Here is a 25,045-nt window from a genome sequence, read left to right as displayed (position 1 = left end):
GGTGGGCAGGAAGGGAACTAAAAATAATTAAGAACTGATGAGAGATGTACCACATGCTAGACACCTACAGCAACTGAACACTGCGCTGGCTCTATCAAGAGGCAAATAGTGCTCAGGGTTCACTAAAAGGAAGCAAGTGGACAAGTGCCCCTAGGAAGCCAACACTTTAGATCCTGAATTCAAGGAGAAATGAATCTCACAAGTCTTTAAATAAGGGACATGGGCAATGATATTTTTTTCTGTGGTTTTGCAAAAGATACAGACATGGTCTTCAAAAGGATATTTCCACCATCCCTCCCTAAAGGCATGAGGCAAAACATTAAACAACAGTGAATGCATTTCTGTGGGGGGTGGGATACTGTGGTTCATGGTGGCTATTTTCTGATGACCTGGCTTAATATAGAAATGGCATTTGGAGTCCCACAAGAGGGGACTTACTGTGTTAGGTCTCTGGACTATCATTCAAGCCCCTAATGGGGTAATTGTACCCTCCCACATCCCAGGCCAGACACTGAGCCCTTTGGCACAGCAAGCACCTCATGGCTGGCACAGGGTACGCACTTCATGATGTTATAAAAGTGAGTGACCAGGTGAGTGCACGCGTGAGGGACTGCTGTGGTCTGAGTGTTTGTGCCCCCCAATTTGTGTGTTAAAACCTAACCCCCAAGGTGTTGTTATTAGGAGGTGGGGACTTTGGGAACTGATCAGCTCATGAGGGCAGGGCCCTCATGACCGGGATTAGTACTCTTATGAAAGAAGCCCAAGAGAGCTCCCTGGCCCCTTCTACCATGCAAGGACACTGGAAAACTCTGCTGTCAGTGAACTAGGAAGAGGGCTCTCACCAGACCTGAACCTGCCAGTGACTTGATCTAGGCCTTCCAGCCTCTAGAACTGTCAGATATCACTATCTATGTTTATAAGCCATCTGCTCTGTGGAGTTGTGTTATAGAAGCCCAAGTGGACCAAGATAGGGAGTAAATGCCTTAGAAGCAAAATCCAACAACTGATATGCAGTTGTGCAAATTTAGGTCCATCATTCGTGCTTTCTCCCAGACAGAGGCGTGCCCAGCTCAGCCTTCTCCCTTCTTGGCCCTCTGCAGGGTGTGTAACCTTAATAATGAGCATATTTACTGAGTGTTCACTCTGTGCCAAGCACTCTGCTGCCCGTGGGAGCCACCATGCAATCCCTGTGGCTGTCCTGTGAGGTAATACTGTCTCCATTCCATAGATGAGGACATGGACACAGAGCCAGGAGCTCTGAGTGGGCACTGGGCACTAAGTACAACCCAGATCTCTGACTCCAAGGCCAGGGATTTTAACCACTGTGCTTGGATACCCTAGCAATTGACTCAGCCTCCCTGTCTTAGTCCGTTCAGGCTGCTATAACAAATATGCCACCGACTAAGCAATTTAAACAGTATTTCTTTCTCACAGTTCTGGAGGCTGGCAAGTCTAAAGTCAAGGTGCTGGCAGATTCGGTGTCTGGTGAGGGGCCAATTCCTAGCTTGCGGATGGCCGCCTTCTCTCTGTGTCCTCACATGGCAGAAAGAGAGATAAAGAGAGATCTCGGGGCCCCTCTTATGAGGGCACTTATTCCATGCACAAGGGCTCCACCCTCATCTGATCACCTTTCAAAGGCTCCACCTGCTAGTACTGTCACATTAGAGGTTAGGATTTCAATCTATGAAATTTGATGGATGGAAACAAACATTCAGTCCATAGCACTCCCTGTCGTAAGTAACTGAAGTGCCTGTCTTGGCCTTCCCAGGTGTGGGTGTCCCAGCTTTCCTCATATGCTGCTTCAAAGGCCTTCATTCGTCTCTTCCCTCTTCAGCACCTCGGCAGCCCCTTGGAGTTTGGCATTCTTGAGGTTGTCTCCCTCCCCTCACACCTACAGCCAGCTTCCTCCTAGTTGCCAAAGCCCAGGGGAGCTGTTGGGAAGTTTCTGAGCACCCCCTCACTCCTGCTTCCTCCTCTAGTTTCCATGCCTTCTGCCAAATATGTGGCCTCTCTTTGGCCTCTGTTCCTTTGCTCCCTTTGGGCTACTGTCACGCTCTGGGCTACCCTACCTCTTTGATACCTCTGAACTGGATTCTTTGACCTGCTGCCTCAGACGTCCCCATCACAGCAACCAGAGAGGCTGGCCTTTTCTAACTGTCATGTAAAATTTTTAGTAGGTAAACATTGATTCAGCATATATTAACACTGTACTCAAAATATAAACTGATAGCCCTCAAATATTTCCCTTGTTATAACTGAAAGATTATAGGCTTGAGAGATGAGGCTGAGAGACAGGAGACAGGCTCAGACTCGAGGGGGTCACATGCCATTTATGTCCCATTATCTCTCATGGATTCAATTTCCTCATCTATAAAATGAGACAGTGATGACATTCTTTCCTGGGTTATCGTGATGACCAAATGAGATAAGACATAAAAATTTGCTCTATACACTGTCCAGAGATATTAAAAAATGTTGATGGTTATTCTTATCATCTTAAAACCTTCTAAAATGGCAGGAGGTTCTGCTCATAGGAAAAATATATATATTCAGCATCTCAGATGTCTCTTGGAATCTAGTTGAATATTTATTGCATTTCTTCCTCTTTTATAAAACCACTTGTTTACCTCTTTGTCCTTCATGTTAAAGTCAGATGAGGGACTTCCCTGGTGGTCCAGTGGCTAAGACTCCGTGCTCCCCACACAGGGGGCCCAGATTTGATCTCCGGTCAGGGAACTAGCGGAGAAGGCGATGGCACCCCACTCCAGTACTCTTGCCTGGAAAATCCCATGGATGGAGGAACCTGGAAGGCTGCAGTCCATGGGGTCGCTGAGAGTCGGACACAACTGAGCGACTTCACTCTCATTTTTCACTTTCATGCATTGGAGAAGGAAATGGCAACCCACTCCAGTGTTCTTGCCTGGAGAATCCCAGGGACGGGGGAGCCTGGTGGGCTGCTGTCTATGGGGTCGCACAGAGTCAGACATGACTGAAGTGACTTAGCAGCAGCTTAGCAGCAGCAGCAGGGAACTAGATCCCACATGCCACAACTAAACATCTTGCATGCTGCAATTAAGACCCAGTATAGCCAACTAAATGAATATTAAAAAAAATAATAATAAAAATAAAATGAGAGTGATAGGTTATTTTTCATATCCTGGGGCATTTACGTAACTGAAACTTTGTCCTGAGAGTGTCCATAAGAGATTTGATGACCAATCTCTTTGTCCTGTGTTTCCTTTATTTTTGCCTCTTCCTTTCTCCCCTACCCCCATCTCCTTGCCTCTGGTTGTTGATTGGCCTGGAACACCCTTACTGTAGATGTCACATCCTTCCAGTTCTTCATTAGATGTTACTTCCTCAATGAGGCCTGTGCTGACCTACCCCATTTAGTACCACAAACCGCCCCCTCCCTCCCCCAGGCTCTCTCCACCCACTCAGCCGACTCTTTTCTTCTTCTTCTTTCCATAACACTGCCACTTTCTAGTATACCATGCAGTTTACTTGCACAGTATGCTCACAGTTTATTATCCATATTCCATGCTGAAATGTAAGCCTTGTGAGGACAGGGTGCTTTGTCTGTCTGGATCACTTATAAAGCCCAAGGGCCTGATAGATAGTGGGCCCTCAGTCACTATTTGTTGACTGAATGAAAGCCTCCTTCTCCAGCCCCTTCTCCAGGGGCCCCCATTCTCATACTGTACATGCTTCCTGGGAAGTCTTACCCACATGACCCTTGAACAGATGTTCCAACCCAGACCTCCAAGACTGTCTCGCATTGCCTTTACCTGCTTGGCTAACTCATCTTTATTGCTTCTCTAGGAAGCCCACTCAGATCTTTTCTTTGGTTCCTGGCATCCCATGATGTCTCCCATGTTGTTATTTTTATAAAGTATCATGGTTATTCTCTTGAAAACGTGGGTCTTCTTCATTTTTATTTATCGTTTTTAAAAAAACAGTGCTTGTTTGGAAAAAAGTTATGGTTTCAAAAGTACCCATACTTTTGAACCACATTTGTACCACAAGGAAATGTGAAATATTTATAAAAGCAATGCAGGAGACTCGGGTTTGAGACCTGGGTCGAGGAAATTCCCTGGAGAAGGAAATGGCAACCCATTTCAGTATGCTTGCCTGGGAAAACCCATGGACAGAGGAGCCTGGTGGGCTATAGTCCACAGGGTCACAAGAGTCAGACACAACTTAGTGACTAAACCACCATTACAGAAGAAAACGGAAATAAAAATCACACATATTTTCACAATCTAGATGTATGTTTCACCTATGGAATTAAATACATATGTGGGAATTAAATACACATGCATAGACACATATAGCCAATATATTGGGAAACTTGGAAGGGATTAATTAAAGAAATAGCATCTATGGAACACTTAGAGCAGAACTATTTTGAGAAAGACAAAGGCAACCTCTGAGAGTCAGGAGCTAAACTGGAACTCACAGTTCAGCAACATGGTGTGGGGATGGGATTTGGACCTGGACCATAAGCACTTTCCCAGGACATCTACAAGAGCCAAGGCCACCCTGTGGCCAAGGTGGAGTGAGATTAAAAATCAAACCACTCACCAATATCATGTCTGAACACAGACCAAGTAACAACATCATCCAAACCAGAGAAATGACCAAACACCCCCATCAGGTTAATATGAGCAACTGCTATTTATCAATCACAGCTTTGGCTTTCCTCCATTATTCCCCCTTTCTAGGTAACAATTATCAAGATACTCAATCCTAGACTTATCCTGTTTCCTGCTTTGATGGCATCTAGTTCAGAGCAAAGTCCTGCTTTCTTGAGTCCTCCCTTAGTCACCTGACTCAAGGCCAAATCCTAAATGAGTACCCCAGAACCCCATGATAGACAGTCTCTTCTGTTACTATGAGTCAATAGATTCCATTTTGTTGAGCTGCAGGTGTATTCCTGGTGACCTTTGGCAGCAGGGTATGGGCAGTAATATACATCTGAGTATTCTTCCCCACCTCCATGCCTGGCACATGGCAGGTCTCAAAAACATGTTACGTAGATTAACTAAAATGAAGATTGAAATCACATTTCTGGTACAGAACCTACTGGTGGTCACCAGACAAACTGCAGTTTCTGCCCTTGCATTATGAAGGATGAGAAGAAACCTAAGACATGGGCCACATCCTCATTGGCAAGGCAACACAGAAACACACAAGATGAAATGATATTCCAGGACCATAGTCAACAGTACAGAGGCCATCAAGAGTAGCACATAATTAAATGCCCGATGAGCGCCAAGTGCTGCCAGGTGATGAATGGGATTCAGGCAGGTGCACACAAAAGGAAAGAAGTCATCGCAGACTTTCAGAGATGGGAAACAGGGGGCACAAAGGCACGAAGGAGGGAGTGTTCATGGTATGCTTGCTAGGCACTAGCTTCTTCCAAGCTGGGATTCTGCCTTCCTTGCTCACCTCACAGCCCCATGGTGTGGTGTCCATTATGAAGCAGGATTTTAGTAATTACCTGGTAAATGAAAATGTGTGTGTATGGATCAGTGAGGGAACCTATGCCCCTGAAGAAAAAGGTTCAAAGAGAGATGATGCTAGAAAAGTTAATCGGGGCCTTGAATCTAAGTCTAAGAAATTCTGGATCTTCCTATCACTTGGGAGTTCATTGCAATGTAAGCAAGAGAGAGAGCAGAGGTGTGCTTCAGTGCATTGGGTCTGGGACAAAGTTCAGAATGAACAGGGACAGAATATTTCCAGAAAACCAGGAATCTGGTCCCAAGTCATCAGGCCCTCTCTGTGCAAATGGGGTGAGGGTTAAAACAAGGTGACAAGGAAGGAAAGTGGGATTTGGAGTCGGCGGGCCTGAATTGGAATTTCTGTGACCTTCAGCAAGGTCCTCAACACCTCTGTGCCCTGGCCCCTGTCTCTCGTTGCTTGGGATCTGGTACAGATTCATGCCATAGGCCCAGGGCAGGCATTTTGGCCACAGCCAGTCCTCTTGCATGGTATGACTGTTTGCATGTTTCAAAGCAAACTCACAGCCACCATCTCCGAACCAAAGGCCAAGTCAGGCCTTAAGAGGCGGAATGGAAAGAGTTGTAAATGTGGGGCTTGAGGCCTGAGTGCTGGGGGTGTTCTTTCAGGTACTATTTTACTTCTCTGAGCCCTGATTTCCACACTTGAATCATGACCAGAAGTCACACACTCCCCCACCACACCCAGGAGCTGCTCTGGGGACGTATCTGTGATAGCACCAGCAGAGTGCGGGGCATAGCGTAGGCTCCAGACATCCACCGCTCCACCCTGCCTTCCTGTGAGCCAGGGATCAACCTCCCTTCCCTGCAGGGCAGCCGAGAGCTGAATGTGCAGCTGGGATGGCCCCCACCCCATCTGGAGAAGGATGCACCCCTCCCTACTTAGCCTCAGTGCAGGGGCCACAGGTTTGGGCCCTCCTGACCCAGCCAGGCCCTAACGGACGTTCATGCTGGTTTACCAGCCTGAGGCAAGGGGCCACGGCAAGGGGCCATGTCAGCGGGCCAGTGCAGCATACCTACGGTTCCCCGGGGACCCACTCCACTGTACGTGGCGGCTGGACCTGGCTGTGGCTTCAGGTGCAGTTTGCTCTTCTCGTGGTTTCTTGGCTTGTTTCCTCCTCTGGGGCAGCCAGGCAGGCCGCCTTCTGTGAGGAGAGGTGGCCAGGTTTGGGAACCAGAGTCAGCGAGATGGACTCAGAGCCCCGAGAAGCAGCCCCTTCCTCGTGTCTCCCCTCAGCCTGGGTGCAGAGGCCCCCTTCAAATGTGGCTCGGGGCTGCATGGGCGGGGAGGAGGATATGCTTCTCCAGGTGAATAAAAACTGAATTAACTAGGAGGAACTGGAACTGTGCGCGTGAGAGGACAGTCTAACAGGAACTACCACAGGTTCCCTTTAAAAAAGAATCTGCACCTCTCTCATCTAGGATTGGCAGTGAAGTGTGATTTAGTTGACGGTGTATGGACACTTCTGGGTGGAGGGACCTGCCTTCTCCCCACAGCGGGTCTACCCTCCCTTCTGGGGGGTGGCCAGCGCCTCACCACAGCCCTGCGTGGGGACCCTGAGGTTCAGGGGAGTAAGGCCGGGGCTGCGTGGGCTTCAGGGCTTTCCTCACCTCACTTCCCCACCTCCGGCTGTTGTTAGCCAGACTTTTGTCGCATCAGGGACTGTTCCTGCATTCCCTGGCCTTGGAGTCAGTCTTATCCTGCAGTTCTGGGCTGAGGCTAAATTCTGGGCTCTGCTCTTTTTGTGGTGGGCAGGAGGGGTGGTGAGCTCATCCCTGGAAAGGATTAGTCATCAGAGAGACAGGGACAGATCTAGGGGGGCAGGACAGAGGATGGGCTCTATGTAAATGAGTCATCTTCCCTCCAGCTCCAAGGCCCCAGCTTGACAGCTGCTCCCCAGGAGAGGTTGTTAAGCGGGAGCGTCCCGGAGGCAGGCGTAGTTAACCGGCTTTTAATAACTCATTTTGCGGAATGATTTTTGGTGAGGAGAGAAAAACCTTAATCCCACAGATGAAGCGCATGGTGGGGGCAGGTTCAATCAGCCCCACAGGCAAGAGAAACAGCACTGAGTTTCAAAGCCGACTCTTGGGGTCACGGAGTCCATCACTCCCAGATTACCAAAACTTTTCTAATGTTAAAAATCTATGGAGTGCAGCCTGTGGGGTTCAGCCTATTTTTGTAAGCCCCAGACCCTCTCAGCCATCCCCACACACCCCCTGCTTTCAGCAAAGATCATCCCAAAGGCCCCCAAAGAACAAGCAAAAACGAACAGGAGCGTGAACGAACAAGAGGACCCGCTTTCTCCTCGGGATTTGTGTTCTTCTGTGTTGCCTCTTTGTCCTGAGTCAGGGAGCTTCTTAGGTGGCGCTAGTGGTAAAGAACCTGCCTGCCAATGCAGGAGACATAAGAGATGGGGGTTCGATCCCTTGGTCAGGAAGATCCTCTGGAGGAGGGCATGGCAACCCACTCCAGTACTCTTGCCTGGAGAAATCCGAGGGACAGAGGAGCCTGGCGTGGTCCATGGGGTCGCAAAGAGTCAGATACAAGTGAGCAGCTCAGCACATGCACACAGGGAGCTTCCAGCATGAGGCCAGCCCCACGCCCCGCTGTGGTGCCAAGCCCTCACCAGCACTGAGCCCGCAGGGAGCCTTCCATCTGGTTTACAATTTAGACAAATCCTCAAGGACTCGTGGGCTTCCCTGGTGGCTCAGCTGGTGAAGAACCCGCCTGCCAGTACAGAAGACACAAGAGACACAGGGTCAATCCCTGGGTTGGGAAGATCCCCTGGAGGATGAAATGGTAACCCACTTCAGTATTCTTGCCTGGGAAATACCACGGACAGAGGAGCCTGGCAGGCGACAGTCCATGAGGTTGCAAAGAGTCAGACACGACTGAGCACGCACATGCACACAAGTGCCAGCAAATGTCACGCCCAGAGTGTCAGCTTCTCCACCACAGGCCCACTTTCCAGGATCAACCCCTTCCCTCCACTAACACACTGGATTTCACGATTGGAAAAGGTGGTGCCTCCACCCCAGCACAGGGACCAGAGCCTGAAGCCAGCCCAGAGGGGATGTCGCCACTCACCCGGGATGGCTGAGGACACAGAGGCCCGGTGAAGTGAAGGGACAGCAAATTAGTGGTGGAGTCGTCTTGGGTGTGTGTACGAGGGCTTTTCCTTGCCGCTGAAATGCCTAGTCGTACTTCACCCGGGCCCTGCTCCACCTGCAGCTCTTCAGCTGTGATGTGAGGGCCAGCCTCGCCCGTGTGCTTCCCAGTTAAGCTTGCAGCTTCTTGAGCGCCTGCCACGTTCTAGGCGCCGTGGGAGGCACGAGGGAACCACCTCCTCATCCACTCTTCATAGCAACCTCACGAGGTAGGCGGTCATCAGGCGATTTTTAGAGGGAGAATAACATGTCCCCGTCGGCCCATTAGCAAGTGGAGGCGCCAGAGCTTGACGCCACAGCCCCTGCCCTCAGCTCTCCAAGAAAGCCGATGTTGGCCCTTCCTAAGCCTGCAGGAAGGGAGGGTCACTGAGCTTGATGTTTCCAGAGTTTGTGGGTTTCTACTGTACACACACCCAAGACGACTCCACCACTAACTTGCTGTCCCTTCACCTCGCGGGGCCACCGTGTCCTCAGCTGTCCCAAGTGAGTGTCACCATCCCCTCTGGGCCGGCTTCAGGCTCTGGTCCCTGTGCTGGGGGGAGATACCGCCTTCTCCAAAGCCGAAATCGAGTGTATCAGAGTCTGTGAGTTTCTGTTGTACAAGGCCAGACATGTGCTGGATGCCACGCCCAGATGATGGAGAAGCTTCTAGAGGTTTTAGGTGACACTCTCACTGCCACAGAGCTCCTGCAAGTTCAGCCTGAGTACAAGGTGGACAGGAGGGTCCCCAGCCTTGCCCTCCTCCTTCTGCCTCAGGTCCACTCACTCCATCAGCAAGAGTTCCTGAACGCTGTCTGTGGGCCGGACGCCAAGCTACACATGGGAGCCAGCTAGGCTGGACCCAGCCGCTTACCCCAGCCCCGTGCACACCGCTCTCCCAGCAGGGCACACCAGGTCTCTTAACTTGCTCTTTCTCGAAGTCCCATCCACGCTTCAAGACTAAACATGAATACCTCTTCCTCCATAAGACTCTCTCAGTCACTGCAGGAGAACACCTGCTTCTGCTTCTGACCTGCTTCTGACCTGCGCTGCTCTGGGGACTAATTTAAATTTCCCAGGCGATTCCACTTTGAAGCCAGAGTTAAGAACTGCTGCTCTAACCAAAAGCAGCCTACGTCTCTTTCATCTGAACTCTCATGAGTTTGACTCTCTCTTAGCGCATCACAAACTCCTTCCTCTGGTTTCACACTGGGCTCTGCCACTTGCTTGCTCTGTGATCTGTGCAAGTTATTTAACCTAAGTGCCTTTATTAAATGTGGCTCAGTTTACTAATCTCACAAATGGGAATGATAATAATTCCCACTGTAGTTCATCAAATCTAACACACCATCAATTATAGATGCACCAATAATGTATACTACTAAGAATTTTGAATGCTGCCAAATAAATTAAGTCATCGATTATAAGGTGCATCCTGATTTCAGGGGTGTTAAAACTTGAGGAAAAAAGCTACAACTTAGGATGAATGACACCCAGTGCCTCACTGAACTGTGAGAATGGATGCATTGATTTCCATGAAGCTTTGGCACAGTGCTTAGAAAGAGTGAGAGCTCAATACATATCAGCTATTATATGATAATGTAATTATCACATATCCCATGTTTCCACCCCTCACTAAATGCTTTAATAACTTATTCCAGGCTTCCTTTCATTCTCAACCCTCCCAGAAGGTTTGGGCAGGCTGCTTGGCTGTCCTCCTCAGGAGAGGAACTTGGAGAGGATGACATGGGTAGCCTCGAGGTTCCAGACCCGGGGCTTTTCACCTCTCAAGTGTCCAGCCCACCTCCACGGCGCGTGGCCATGTGCTTCCTGCCTTCTCCCCAAGTCAGTGTCAGCTCCAACCACAGAGCAGCCTGAAGCCTGCTCCAGCCTCTGCCCCACAGCCCACCCCACATCTCCCACTAGTTTCTGTTTGGAGAGGGAGAGATGCTGGAAGAGGCTGCTGGCCTGGCCTTGGGCAAGGCCCAGCTCTGTGTGAGCTTTAGGCTCCTTGAGTGTTAAAGTGAGCCTGTTACCCCTCCTCCAGCAGTCAGGAAGGATCCCAGGAGAGGGGGGTGTTGGGAGATGCTTCCCAGAGGAGTGTGCCCAGCAGACAAGTAGGCCATGGGTAGGGCTGCCAGATTTAGCAGATAAAAATACAGAACTCCCAGTTAAATATGAATTTCAAAAACACAATGAATCTTTTTTTTTAAGTGTAAATATGGCCCATGCAATGTTTGGGATGTTCTTACACTAAAAAGTTCATTTGTTTATCTGAAATTCATGTTTATCTGGGAGTCCTATATTTTATCTGAAGAGTCCTAATGGGTTTTTTCCCCTCCTCTGCCCACTGATCCCCTGACCTCAGCTTTCTCATTCTCCCTGATATTTAACTCTCATCCTTGAGAAGTTCTTGAAATTTTTATTTTCAGTTATTCAATCAACAAATAACTATCAGTGCCTAATTTATACATGATTCCCTTGTCCACTGTGGAGAATAGAAAGAAGACTTTATTAAGCGCTTATTAATGTGCTAGGCAAGGGCTGCTGCAGTGGCTCAGCAGTAAAGAATCTGCCTACAATGCGGGAGACACAGGAGACACTGGTTCCATCTCTGGGTCGGGAGGATCCCTTGGAAGAGGGCCTGGCAACTGGCTCTGGTATTCTCGCCTGGAGAATCCCATGGACAGAGGACCCTGGTGGGTTTCAGTCCACAGGGTTGCAAAGAGTCAGACACAACTGAAACGGCTGAGCACAGCATAGCACAATATGCTAGGTAGGCACTATCCTAAGTGTTTTAGATGTATTGACTCAGTTTAATACAAAAATGCAAATATTATCATCTCCACTTTACAGATGAGAAAATGGAGGCACAGAAACATTAACTAATTTGCTCAAAGACAAATCCTAGTGGAGCTAGGATTCAAACCTGAGCAGCCTATATAATCTATATTTCCAAATTGCTGATATAATGGTCCCTACTCCCAAGGGGTTCCCAAACTCATTGTGGAGACAGCCCCACAAAGTTAATTCTAAGTCATCTGTGCTTGGTGCTCAAAATAAGGTTCACTGACCAGTTGCAGTGGCCTCACCGGGAGCCAGGCTAGAAATTTGGAATAATGAACGCCACCTCAGAATCTGGTAACACAGGTTAGAAATTTGGAATAATGAACGCCGCCTCAGGATCTGGTAAGATTCCAGGTTGGTCCTAGATAACTGACTCTCAGAATCACTACTCCAAACAAGCAGAGTGACAGGCAGTGCATTCACTCAACAAACTTAGCCCAGCGCCTTCTACATGCCAGGCCCTGCAAAGGCACTGCAGTGTTGCAGTGACTTTTTTAAAATGTGGGAAATCCTCCCAAATGTTTTTAAATGTCTCATCCTTCGTTTTTCATGAGCATAAAGTATGGCATTTCCTGAAGATTGCTTTTTGAAATACTCAAGTCACTCGAGGTGACTAAATACATTCTACGGTCAATGGCTTATGTTTGAGGAACACTGGACTATATTAGCATAGCCCTCATGGTTTCATATTAACACAGTGAGCACTCTGAAAAGTCCCACAGTAAATAAACTTGTTTCATTTTAACTTGTTTTTTAAATCATGGGAATTCTCTCCACCTTCCATTAAGTCTACTGTCTCATCTTGAGCAACACCCATTGGCAGGCTATATTACAGTTCAAAGAGGGTTCATATCAAGAGCTCGACATTTTGCAGATGAAGAAATAGTTCAGAGGAGTAGTGATAGTGACTTGCTTCAGTCGCTTGGCTGATAGGGGCTACAACAGAAGTCAAAGCTTTGAGTTCAAGTCTGGTACTATTTCCTTGACCCTGGATGTTTAACCAGGCCCTTAACCATTGGAAATAGATGGGGAAACAGTGGAAACAGTGTCAGACTTTATTTCGGGGGGCTCCAAAATCACTGCAGATGGTGATTGCAGCCATGAAATTAAAAGACGCTTACTCCTTGGAAGAAAAGTTAAGACCAACCTAGACAGCATATTAAAAAGCAGAGATATTACTTTGCCAACAAAGTTCCGTCTAGTCCAGGCTATGGTTTTTCCTGTGGTCATGTATGGATGTGAGAGTTGGACTGTGAAGAAGGCTGAACGCCAAAGAATTGATGCTTTTGAACTGTGGTGTTGGAGAAGACTCTTGAGAGTCCCTTGGACTGCAAGGAGATCCAACCAGTCCATTCTGAAGGAGATCAGCCCTGGGTGTTCTTTGGAAGGAATGATGCTAAAACTGAAACTCCAGTACTTTGGCCACCTCATGCGAAGAGTTGACTCATTGGAAAAGACCCTGATGCTGGGAGGGATTCAGGGCAGGAGGAAAAGGGGACGACAGAGGATGAGATGGCTGGATGGCATCACCGACTCGATGGATGTGAGTTTGAGTGAACTCCAGGAGCTGGTGATAGACAGGGAGGCCTGGCATGCTGCAATTCATGGGGTCGCAAAGAGTCGGACACGACCGAGCGACTGAACTGAACTGAACTAACCACTGGCACCAGCTGGAGTGTGTTTGCTTGCACGTGACAGAAGGCTTAGGCAGGAAAAGGGATTTATGGGTTAATGTAACTAGAAGCCCAAAGGTAGGCCAGACAGACTGGCCCGTTTGACTGGACAGTTCATTAGGGCTTTCAGGATACCGTGACTCAGCCCTCTACAGTGTCAGCTTCATCTAAGCTGGCTCCTCATGGAGCCACCAACCACTCCTGGGGCCACCTCCTCCTCCCTCCATACCCGGGGCAGCACTCTTAAAAGTGAGAAACATTTGACCCAGAAACTATCAGAGAAACTCTCCTCTCATCTGATTGGTCTGAATGGGGTCACATCCCTGAGCCAGACCCTGTAGCCATGAAAATGCCCCACACTGATTAGCTTAGGCCCATCCATCCTCCAACCAGTTATAGTAAGGGACTGGATTTTCCAGACTGGACTAGACTCATGGAGCCCACCCCTGGCTGTTGGGTCAGTTCTTCAAGGGGCCTGGTTGCTGTATTTCAGGAGTGGGGGGTGGGGTGATGGTTAAAGGAGATAGCTGCAATGTCCACAACAAGGGTTTTATGTTACTTGAAATTTAAACCAACAAATCATTATGATGTATATTTTAAATATCTTACAGGCTTATATGTCAACTACAACTCAATAAAGCTGAAAAAAAAAGTTTTAGGGAATTTAAATCAAAATATTTGAAATTGGGCAAATTCCAACCAGTAGGATTGTGGATAGAGAATTGTATTGTTTCTTAAAGGAACCGCTTTCGCCCATTCACATTAGAATCATCAGGGGACATTTGTTAAAATGCAGAGTTCTGGGCCATTCTAAATAAGTCTCTGGAATGGGACCCGCCTTGGAATCTGCATTTTAATCATGCATTCTAGTTGCTTGGATTCACTGTGGCTTACAGCTATTGTCCTGGGGTAATTATTTACTGTCAAGTATCTCAGATTAGACTATAAATTATATTTCCCTTCCACCAAGATGACACTGCAGAACCAGTGGGGAAAGTTGCCCCAGATGATGGACGCAAATATCCCATTTGGTGCAGTGAAAAAGGTCACCATAGGCAGTTCAGCCACTTACAAACAGTAACTTGCTGAGTATATCACTCAGCCCATGCCCTTGCCTGCACTGTTGCGGTTGATGATGGGTCCCTCTCAGGATGGTTGAGGGGACCGGATGAGAAGACATGTCCAGTGCCCAGCACAGAGGCTGCCACCCAGGGCCTGAGACAGATCAGTGCTGGCCTCCGCATCTCACTTCCAGGCTCTCAGAGCTGAACTCCAGAGGCCCTGTCACTGGGGCCCCATTTGCGAAGGCGGCACCAGACAGACTGTGGGAATGAGCTTCACAGCTTTTGTCAAAGTGGCATAATAAAGCCCCCAAGTGTCTGCTCTCTGCAAACTGGGATGGCAGATCAATTGTGGCATAAACAAAACAGCAGGCTTGGTGCGAACCCGGGGACAGATTCCGCCTCTGCAGAGTGTGAGTGGGGGAAGGGGGAATTCTCTGGGTGGTTGGGTTTGCTTTTTCTCTGGCTGAAGCTTCAAGGCCCTTCTGCAGAGCCAGCTCAGCTCCCCACAGATTGCCAGAGTTTGGGCGGACTGTTCTTCCATTGTGGGAACATCTGGCTAGGCAGCAGCACCAGGTACTGACCCCACCGCCCTCAGCGCCCCCAGAGGTCTGAGCCTCCCGGTGCTGATGGGGAAGGAGGGTGGACCGTGCCCCCTCCACCCTGTCTCTGGAGCTGAGCTGACGGTGGGTCTGCAGGAAAGCAAAGGGAGGTGAAGTGGGCACGCAGGCCAGACCTCAGGAAAGGCCAGTGAGGGGGACCCTGGCGTTGGGTGTCCTCTGATGTCAGGGAGCCTCCTACCTGCCTGTCCTCTTCATTTCTAGCAGAAAGTGCCATAGCCAGTCATGCATTTGGCGTCATTTGGGGCCTAGGGTCATAGCCACGAGGAGACCTCAGGCCCAGGTCCGGCCCAGCCCCTGCGTGGAGGCAGCAGGGAAAAGCTCTGCCCTTGTCCAGGTGTGAGCCACTGACAGCAGAGGGTCAAGTGGGGAGCTGCGTAAAACCTCTAAGAAGGCAGCCTACGTCATCCGTGAGGGCGTCTGTCTGGTTTTCCACCAAAGCCCTGAGCCTAGCACAAGGCCTGCCACCCAGGTCCTCAGTGTTTGCTGGAAAAGGAATGAGCCAGTAGGGGTTGGCCTTATGGCTGCATCGCAACACCCACTGTTAGGACAGGCATACCTTTTCATGGAGCCCATATGGTCTTTGGTGATCCCCCCAACCACAGGCACCACCGCCCTGCACCTTTCCTTGAGTGGGTGATGCTTCCTATGATTACACCGCATGCTCACCTGTCCTCTGCTCCTCAGGCCCCCATGATCCAGCAGGCAGCCCTCCTGGGCAGTCTCTTCAGATTTGGCTGCAGGGTTCACTTGACCCCTGTCACTCTCCCCCGTCCCTGGTGCAGGATGCCCTAGGAGACTGCCAGGGCAGCAGACTGCTCCCACTAGTGCCCCCTTCCTGCCCCTGCCTGTGTGAGCTGCACCAGTCAGCCTTTGGCCCAGGGAACTGTCCGGCACGGGGTCAGATTCCAGGAGACACCTCTGACTCTCCCAGAAGCCTCACCATGCTCTGCTCCAGTGCTCCAGGGTGAGTGTACAAGTGTCTGCAATTCAGCCAGCATCCACTAACGAGCTGCCAGGCTGCCCCTGCTGCAGCCTGATGTTCTCTTGAGCAATCCCACCCCCACCATCTCTTGACTTGGGGATGCCACAGCACCCTCCTATTTCAAGGCCATCTCCCATTATCCCTGGGTACTTTCTAGTCTTTCTGTATAGCCTGGAAGTGGGTGGTGTGGGTTACTGGTCACCCTATTTTGCTGACTTAATAGATACAACATAGACGTATTTAAAACTTCTCTTTATGAGCTTCCCTGGTGGTTCAGTGGCTAAGACGCCAAGCTCCCAATGCAGAGGGCCCGGGTTTGATCCCTGGTCTGGGAACTAGATCCTGCATGTCACAACTCGGACTCAGCACAGCCAAATAAATATTTAAAACTTCTCTTTATAATGAGGGCTAATGTATTACATGCCACGCTAAACTTTTAGCTGAAAATTCTAAACAACAGGAAAATCACATTCAATATTCTCTTAGGCATAGAATTAATTTTGCAGGCTCAGCATTTTTCATTTCTTTAGGAACTTAGCCAAGTCATCCCCCAACCAGAGGCGTTGTTTTCCCTTCCTGAGTAGCAGCAGTGTTGTGTATGACGGTCTAAGTACCAGGCAAGAAGCCAGGACACAAGTATGACATCTGTCCCCCGTGAGCCGTAGGTCATGTTCCCTCAACCCCTGCTCCCTCCTCTATACAGTGACAGACCAGAATTAAGGTCTCTCATAGTTCCTAATTGTCTAGGCATTTTGAGGATTTTCTTATTGTGAGAGTAAAAAAGCTCCTAAAACACAAAGTTTGAAAAGTTATTATACAACGAACACTCATGCAACCACCACTTAGATCAACAGATCATTTCCAGCACTCCAGTCTCCCTGGGTCCCCTTCCATTCACCCTGCCCTGCCACCCCCAGAGCAAACTCCAATTCTGACTTTTATCTCTTTCCCTTGTAATTTTACCAATCAAATATGCATCCCTAAAAAGGTACTGTAGTTTGGTTTTGCCTGGCTTTGAATTTTATGCCAATGGAATACTTTTGTGTCCAGTTTCTTTTAACATTCTTTTTGTGAAGTTCATTCATGTTGCAGGTAGCAGTGGTCTTTGCTTTTCCTTTGCTGTATAGTATTTTCTTGTATGAATTGACCATGAATTAGTTAGGCTGGTGGACACTTGGGTTATCAATCTGTTAATAGGATTTTTTTTATAAATTCACACAGAGACAAATACAAACACTCCCACTCCACATATAGCCATACTGATTCAGAGTTGAGTTCTTTATGAATTCAGAAACTTGAGTTTGACTTTAAAGTGTAGTAAAATCCTTCGTTTTGAACTCCTGGTTACACTGCTAGTTTGGTTTTTTTCACACTCTTATAGCCAAATTCTGACCCTAAGGACATAATCCATCTTCAACAGAGGTATCACTATAAGATTTTCTCCTAAGTTGAGTCATTAAGCATAAGATGAAGACAATGTCAGGCAATGGGGCATTTCCTCCAAGGATTCTAGAAAATGATTAGCATACACATTTAAGGGATCATTCTAAAAAAAAGAAAAAGAAAAAACTAACTTCAAGCTTTTTCAGGGAAATAGTTAAGCCACCCCTTTTCCAGAGCTGGCCTTAACCCACTAACAAGGCATAGGGAGACCTCTTGACCTTGGGCATGCATTAAACAGGGATGCCCCTGAACTTCAGCTGCAGAGGTCTTGATAGGTGCTCCAGTGCTGCTCTGATGACGTGTTTTCAGCTCAGACTCCAAGCAGCAGTGGATCTTCATGCTAAGGGATAACATCCCCTCCCATAACCAGAGTCAGGTAGCCATGGGTTCCACAAAGACATCACAGCTGGCAGCTGGCTGAGAGCTCACAGTGGAGGAGCAGAGCTGCCGCTCTGCAGGACCCTGGCCAGCATGGGCCAAGCAACCTGGCGGGAAGCCAAGCCTTCTGCAGCAATCAGTCCATAAACTCCCTTCAAGACTGTGTTTTGAACAGGTGGGTAAATTAAGACTTAATTATAAGAGTTCAAAGCACTAAGCCGCTGCCCAGGCGTAGAGCAGACCTCTCAGGATAAAAGCCACTCCAGACACACAGCAGCACAGGACCCAGCTGGGCGGGAACCTTTCCCTTAGCTACAAGTGGAGCAAGGGTGATTGATGGTGGTCCTTGGGTGAGAAACAGCTGATGTCCAATGGCAGAGACACACTCACTCTCTGAAGGTTGGGGACTCATTCTCAAACAATCCTTTGTCAGTTTCATAAAGCCCTTCTCAGAGACCATCAAATATAGCTACCTGGACTAAATACAGTACACCTGGTCCCCAGCAATTCTATCAAATGAAGCCTTTATGGAATTCTGTCCTAACAAGGCCCAAGTGTGCCACTGGTACATTAAAAAAACGATTTGAGTTGTGAGAGAATAGGTGACACGTGTGATTTGTGGGTATCTCGGTATCCTCCCCGTGCTGATGGGTCTTTCCTAGTGACTCTCTCATCCCACTGGCATTGATTTATAGATTCCTCCAGAAGAGGAGTCATGTATCCTCCATCAGTTTAGGGGTTGTCCAGACTTAGGAACCATATCTGGTGCCACCAAGGGAGAGAAACGTCTTGGCACTGTTTTTCCTCCCGTTGAGAGATCCCACTCAGGTAAGAGCCATGTCAACAATCTGAATACAACTGCACCGTGCCGGGTGGGGACCCCCTGTCCAGCCAGGATCGCGCTGACCCCTGCTCTGTCCCCACAGGTTTCGGCATGACCACCCCCGCCACGGTGGGCGGGAAGGCCTTCCTCATCGCCTACGGGCTGTTCGGCTGCGCCGGGACCATCCTGTTCTTCAACCTCTTCCTGGAGCGCATCATCTCGCTGCTGGCCTTCATCATGCGCGCCTGCCGGGAGCGCCAGCTGCGCCGAAGCGGCTTGCTGCCCGCCACCTTCCGCCGCGGCTCCGCGCTCTCAGAGGCCGACTGCCTGGCAGGCTGGAAGCCCTCGGTGTACCATGTGCTGCTGATCCTGGGCCTGTTCGCCGTGCTGCTGTCTTGCTGCGCCTCGGCCATGTACACCAGCGTGGAGGGCTGGGACTACGTGGACTCGCTCTACTTCTGCTTCGTCACCTTCAGCACTATCGGCTTCGGGGACCTGGTGAGCAGCCAGCACGCCGCCTACCGGAACCAGGGGCTCTACCGCCTGGGCAACTTCCTCTTCATCCTGCTCGGCGTGTGCTGCATCTACTCGCTCTTCAACGTCATCTCCATCCTCATCAAGCAGGTGCTCAACTGGATGCTGCGCAAGCTGAGCTGCCGCTGCTGCGCGCGCTGCTGCCCCGCGCCCGGCGCGCCCCTGGCCCGGCGCAACGCCATCACCCCGGGCTCCCGGCTGCGCCGCCGCCTGGCCGCACTCGGCGCCGACCCCGCGGCCCGCGACAGCGACGCCGAGGGCCGCCGCCTGTCGGGAGAGCTCATCTCCATGCGCGACCTCACAGCCTCCAACAAGGTGTCGCTGGCGCTGCTGCAGAAGCAGCTGTCGGAGACGGCCAACGGCTACCCGCGCAGCGTGTGCGTCAACACGCGCCAGAACGGCTTCTCGGGCGGCGTGGGCGCGCTGGGCATCATGAACAACCGCCTGGCCGAGACCAGCGCCTCCAGGTAGACGCGCAACCTGTCGCGCCACGGACCCCCAAACAGGCTGGCGTGCAGCCGGGCGGCGTTTGCTCTCCTCTCAGACGCTGGCGCTTTCTTAACCTTTATCCAATAAAATGAAACAAAAAAAAATTTTTTTTAAAGAAATGCTATTTGGCCAGGCCTGATGTTATCAAGGGCAGGTTTTGGGGGAGCCTGTTATTCTTGTGGGTCCCCTTCTTGGGGAACCGTGGTCCCCAGCAGATTCTCCTCCCGGGAGAGAAAAAGTGGCACCCCAGACCCTCGCCTGGTGCACACGGCAGCCAGGGGAGTGCCGCCCCTCAGTTTTGCAGACTGGCACTAAACCCCGCCTCAATGCACATAAGCAGCTGGCAACCCCAAAGCATATGGTGCAACTTTCCATGGCTCTGAATTACCTCCGCAGCATTTAGAATCCTGGCCCAGCCTAGCAGCTTCCTTCTGGTCGTCAGAAATGATATAGTCACAGTTATGACAGGTGGGGGTGGGGAGAGCCATATGTTGCCTCCTGATGTATATATATATATAGAACAGCCGCTACACACAGAGAATGGTGTAGTATTATGCAATAAGATGAAACATAGCACCAACTTGCGGACTGTGGCATTTCCCAGAGATCTGGGAATTGCCATGGTAAGGGGCTTAGGAGGCCTTTCTCAGCCTGGAGTTAGTCCACTTAGAACATGGAGCTGGGCAACTCTTTTTAAGGAGGGAAACCTGGAGTGGTCTGCAGGGTTCATTCAGGCTACAGGAGCCCAGCTCTGCCTCAGCTGGCTGATCTCTGTGGCTCAGGGCGCATCTCTGAATCCCCTCAACTCTCCTTCCTTTCACCAGCATCATCCACGGGAATGCTTTTTGTTGTTAGCCAGGAACATCTGAGTCTTCTCAAACAAGATTTTTCTTTGTTGGTGGGGATTTTTTTTCTCAACCTTTTTTTCCCTTGTAGAGAGCCTGAAGGGTGCAGAGCACCCCCTCCAGCTGCCCCTCCCATGCAGCAGGGCTCTGCTAGCTGCACCGGTGGGCACCAGGGCCTGCAGCCCTGGGAACCAAAGCAGCCATCCTGCAAGTGACAGAGAACATGGCTCCAGAGCCCGTGATGTGTTTGGGATACATCCCATTCTGAGCCCTGTTGGTCTCTCTGATACTCAGGTGAGTGTGTTTTTTTCCACACACACAGTCTGTATTGGAAGTAGAGGCAAGCCGAAGGGAGAGAGCTGGTGGATGGAAGAAGCAGTTTTGGGTTTCAAGTTTTGGGGATAATCCTCAAGCTGAAGGACAGTTTCTCCTAGCCTCACCCTCTGCCTCACAGGGAGTCATCCACCTGGAGGAAGGCCCAATGCCCAGTCTTCACTGAAGAGATGAAGGTCTCAGACTATAAAGGAACAATCCTCTATCCTCTATGGGCCCATTTTCTCATCTAAAAAGATAACGATCCAAGGATAAATACCAGAGTCTAGTCAGACACAGTGTGACCCACCAACATATATACGGCTTCTGACAGGAAGTCTTAGAAAAGCACCAGGACACCTCACACCCTCTGCCTGAGAGGCATCAAAAGCCGTGAAGTCTCCCTTCTTGGAAATGAAGGAAGCATATGCGCCTGGAACTCTCAAAACGACACACACCGCATCAAGAGTCATGCTTGAATGTCAGCCTCCCCTCGCCCCTTCCAGTTCCTGGCAGGAAGGAAAAGACAAATTCAGATCTGAGCAACTCTCTAGCTACTTTGGGATCATTTCTTTTTTGGGTGGTGAGGGGTCATTTCTAATTTGGATCTGAATTGACTTTTACACACAGACCCTAATCTGGGGGTGAAGCCAGTGAGGAGCGGGCCTGGACAGAAGTCAATCTTGCCAATTCCTGAAGGGTAGGCTTCCAGAGAGCCAACACTTCCAGGACGCACTGTGACATCAGTTAGGCTGGCTCCTGAGCCACTCTTCCCAACCCCACCACCCCTTCCTCCATCTGAGCGACAGCTGCGCTCACACTGAAGGGCCACATGTTCAGAAAGGCGCACGTTTTCAGGGCAGAGTCCTCTAGCGGGACCTAGAAATAAAGTTTCAGGTCTGTCCCTTTAAAAGAGGAAAGATTAAAAGGCATCCAATTAGAGATGTCGCCTAGGCAACGGGAAATAACTTGGGGATCTGAGCCATCCAGAGGGAAAGCAGACATCCCCGTGACAGAGATACCTAGACCACGAGGACTTAACAACAGGCAAAACAGCGGCCTATCCAGAAAGGTGAGCCCCAGGAACAGCACAGAAGACTTAAGACACAGTCATCAAGGCTGCTTGAGCTAGGCAGGCTAGAAGGCGCGTCCAGCAATCCTCTGACCGCAAACAGGACCGCACAGAATCCCATCCCCACAAGAGAGAACAGGATCTGCCTCCAGAGACGAAAAGCTCGCCACCTTCCTTGGCAGTCTTCTTTGTCACCGCTGCTCCCTAACGTCTCTTCTGGGTTGCTCATGCTGCAGCCTTAGCTGTTTTCACTTCTTTTTCTGTGCTTTGGCTTTGAAAGGAGGCAGTTGCAGACAGCTTGAGCATGCTTCTGAGGGAATTGAAAGCATCATTCAAGGGAACCAGGAAAGGGACCTTTCCTCCTCAGCAACCTCCCAGAGAAACACCGGTCCTCTAGTGCACAGTGGCAGATCAGGGCTTAGTGGTTTGCACGTACTTTTGCTCATGTTCCCTTAGGCTACTCCCCACTTCTCACTAAACATTCTTTCACCTCAGGCCAAAGGGTTCAGTGCCCCAGATGTCAGGGGCTGCTTCCCTTGGAAAAGCCAAACTCGCGAGGTCAGTGGGATTGTCAGAGCCTAGACCCAGAGCTAAAGGACTTGTTTGACATCCTGCTTGAGGGCGAGCATCGAGAACTAGACCTGCCTGACAAGCTGGGATGGGGTCCTCCTGTCATTTCAAGGTTATAGACATTATTAAGGACCCCTTATTTGGTGCAGGTTTCTGAACCCCTGGCTAAGAAAGTGCTCCCCTCTCTTAGATGCTGTGGCCGCTCCCACCACCAGGGGGTCTCCGGTCTGACCCACAGCTGGTAGCTCATAGTGCCCTCAGGCTCCAAGAGTTGCTTCCTAACCTGAGGCCCACACTCACTCCTCTTGTGCTGGGGCTGCGAGGCTCTGGTAAAGACAGCATGGGCTCTAAGGAGCCCTTGTCACCCAGCTGTGGCCAGGCAGAGGCCAGAATCCTAGACAGGAGCCCGGCCTTCCCAGAGCTGAGCACGCAAGGGCACGCCTTGGTGCCGTGTTCAGTGAGAAGACCAAGTAGTCTGGCCAGCCCTTGTGTTCTCTGTCTGAAGCTAGTGCTTCTGTCTGGGTCTGGTGGAGGAGGCAGAAGGCTCAGGCAGCCTCAGGCCCTCCGCTTGTGGAAAATGCCAGGCAATCCTGGGCTTTTGCCAGGACTGTCACATATTGCAGCCTCATGCACACACGCGCGTGCACACACACGTGTCAGCTTTATAAAGAGCTACAAGCCCCTTTCCCCAAGGGGGAAAAAATCCCAGTCTGGGTTACTTTAAGAAGAAGGATTTTTGCATTTTTAGATCCCTGGAAATCTGCAAGGGCCTGGAAAATTCCTCCTTGTCTTGGGGGAGTTTCATGAACACTTTGCACAAATCTGTGTTTTACACAGAAGCCAGCGACCAAACCCAGGCCAAACCCTGGAAAACAGCTGCTGAATGTACTCAGGCTCCTCCATCCCTCAGACAGGCCTCCCAGCAGAGCCCTGCTTCCTGCGCGCCCCCTCCCAGGTGGGTGAGGAGCAGCCTGGCACAGCAGGAGCCGTGGGCCCGACGGCTCCATCTTACTGTAACTTTTTACATTTTTCACAAACAAAAAGCACAATTGCACGTGCTCACTGTCTGGAAAGCACATTCAGACAGACTGCTTGAGGCACTTCTGAGTCCAGAAGAGGCACTGGCTGGGGCTCATTTCTTTGTTGGAACAGTTGTTAGAAAATGTGCTGCTTGGTGCTGCCAAAGCCTCCCTACTCTGTGGGGAGGGGGAGAGGAGGAGAGGCTGCTGACAGCACTCCTGACCCCGAGGACAGGGCCATCAGCATGGACTCTGGCCCCTGGAGCAGCTCTGACACCTCCAGGCACCGTGCCCACCCAGCCAGTCTCCACACTGAAGTGGTGAGATTTCTGTACCAACCTGACCCAAGACCCTCCCCTTCCCCTTGCTGTCAGCCTCCTCCCCTTCCACCCCCAACCCCGTCCCCCCTTCCACCTTCTCTTCCCTAGGGAAGCTCACTCCTTGCTTTACAGATCATTTTTTATGCTCCCTGTTCTCTTAGGAGGGACTTAGAGCATGTGGGGCCAGTCTGCAGGATTTCTTAAACAATACATTTATTTTTTCGAGCAGCACTCCAAGAGAGGGTTTGAAGGGTGTTGAAATTAACGATGAATAAAATGCAGCCTGCCACCCCTTTGCACTGTTTGCTTTCTGTCTGTCAGAGCCGACTGCCTCTCCACCTCCCTGATCACACCTCCTCTCAGGGGGCCCCAAGAGACCTGGCTCTGAGGACTGGGCCTGGGTGGCAGCGTCCTAGGGGAGTCACTCTGGAAAACAACAGTGACATTCATGTGAGCTAAGGGCACCAACAGACATCCTAGGCAGCTTGGCCAGATGGGCCAAGGCAGAACCTGATAGCCAGGCCCGGAAAGAAAGTAGGGGTGTGGAGGAACCAGCACTGGGGAAACAGTTCCAACTATGCCCAAAGTTTCCAGTTCTGGCTGTGCACTAGGCTTTCCAAAGGGAACTTTGAAAGATACTGATACCCCAGCCCCATGCCCCAATTCTGAGTTCAATGGTTGCAAGAGGGAAACAGGCAGGCCTTGGGATTTTTTGGCAGCTGCCCAGGTGATTCTGAAGGGCAACCAACGTCTTAAACCTTAAACCTTGTCTAAACAGAGTGCTCGCATTGTGGTGTGGTGGAAAGGCCACCCATTCAGAAGCTAGGAAGGTTGGATTCTCATTCTGCATCTGGCAGTCAGCTTTCTCAGATCATCAGTCTCCCCATCTGCAAAATGGAATAATGATCTCACCCCTCCCCACACCTCCTAGGAGGCTTGGAACGCTGAACAGTGTAAATGCTCCACATATCCAATATCACTGTTACAGAAGCACTTCATGATGAGACCAGGGAGCTCCTATGGCTTCTGCAGCAGGCCCTCTGTGGTGCCAGCTGGGAGAGAAAGTGTGTTAGTCGCTCAGTCATGTCCGAACTTTTGCAACCCCGTGGAGTGTAGCTTGCCAGGCTCCTCCATTCTTGGGATTCTCCAGGCAAGAATACTGGAGTGAAGGCTTCAACCGAATGATTTATTCTGCCCATGATGCCTTTGCAAACCTCTTTTTGACCCTTCTTTAATCACCATCTCCAGTTCCACGGAGGCTTCCTCTCTCCTCCTCAGCCTCCTCCCCAGCTTATCTTTATCCTTCAGTTTGCTCTAGAGATGAGAAGTAATTAATAGGTCACTCAAGTACAGGCCCTGCCCGCCTCAATCTACAAAATCACTCC

At 50.2% G+C, this 25,045-nt stretch overlaps 1 protein-coding gene across 1 annotated transcript in view; it reads left to right on the top strand.

Moving 5' to 3' along the window:
• KCNK12 (potassium two pore domain channel subfamily K member 12) overlaps positions 1 to 23,955 on the top strand; it is a 55,583-nt gene extending 31,628 nt beyond the window's left edge. Inside the window, exon 2 of the mRNA XM_040224758.1 lies at positions 18,603 to 23,955. Coding sequence (XP_040080692.1) covers positions 18,603 to 19,504 — 902 coding nt within the window. The 3' untranslated portion in view covers positions 19,505 to 23,955. The remainder of the gene's footprint in view (positions 1 to 18,602) is intronic.
• Positions 23,956 to 25,045: the final 1,090 nt, after the last annotated feature.

Source organism: Oryx dammah, unplaced genomic scaffold (genome assembly GCF_014754425.2).
Source record: "Oryx dammah isolate SB20612 unplaced genomic scaffold, SCBI_Odam_1.1 HiC_scaffold_25, whole genome shotgun sequence".
NCBI lineage: Eukaryota > Metazoa > Chordata > Mammalia > Artiodactyla > Bovidae > Oryx > Oryx dammah.
Note: the sequence above shows the minus strand (reverse complement) of the source record. Positions and strands in the feature narration are given on the sequence as shown.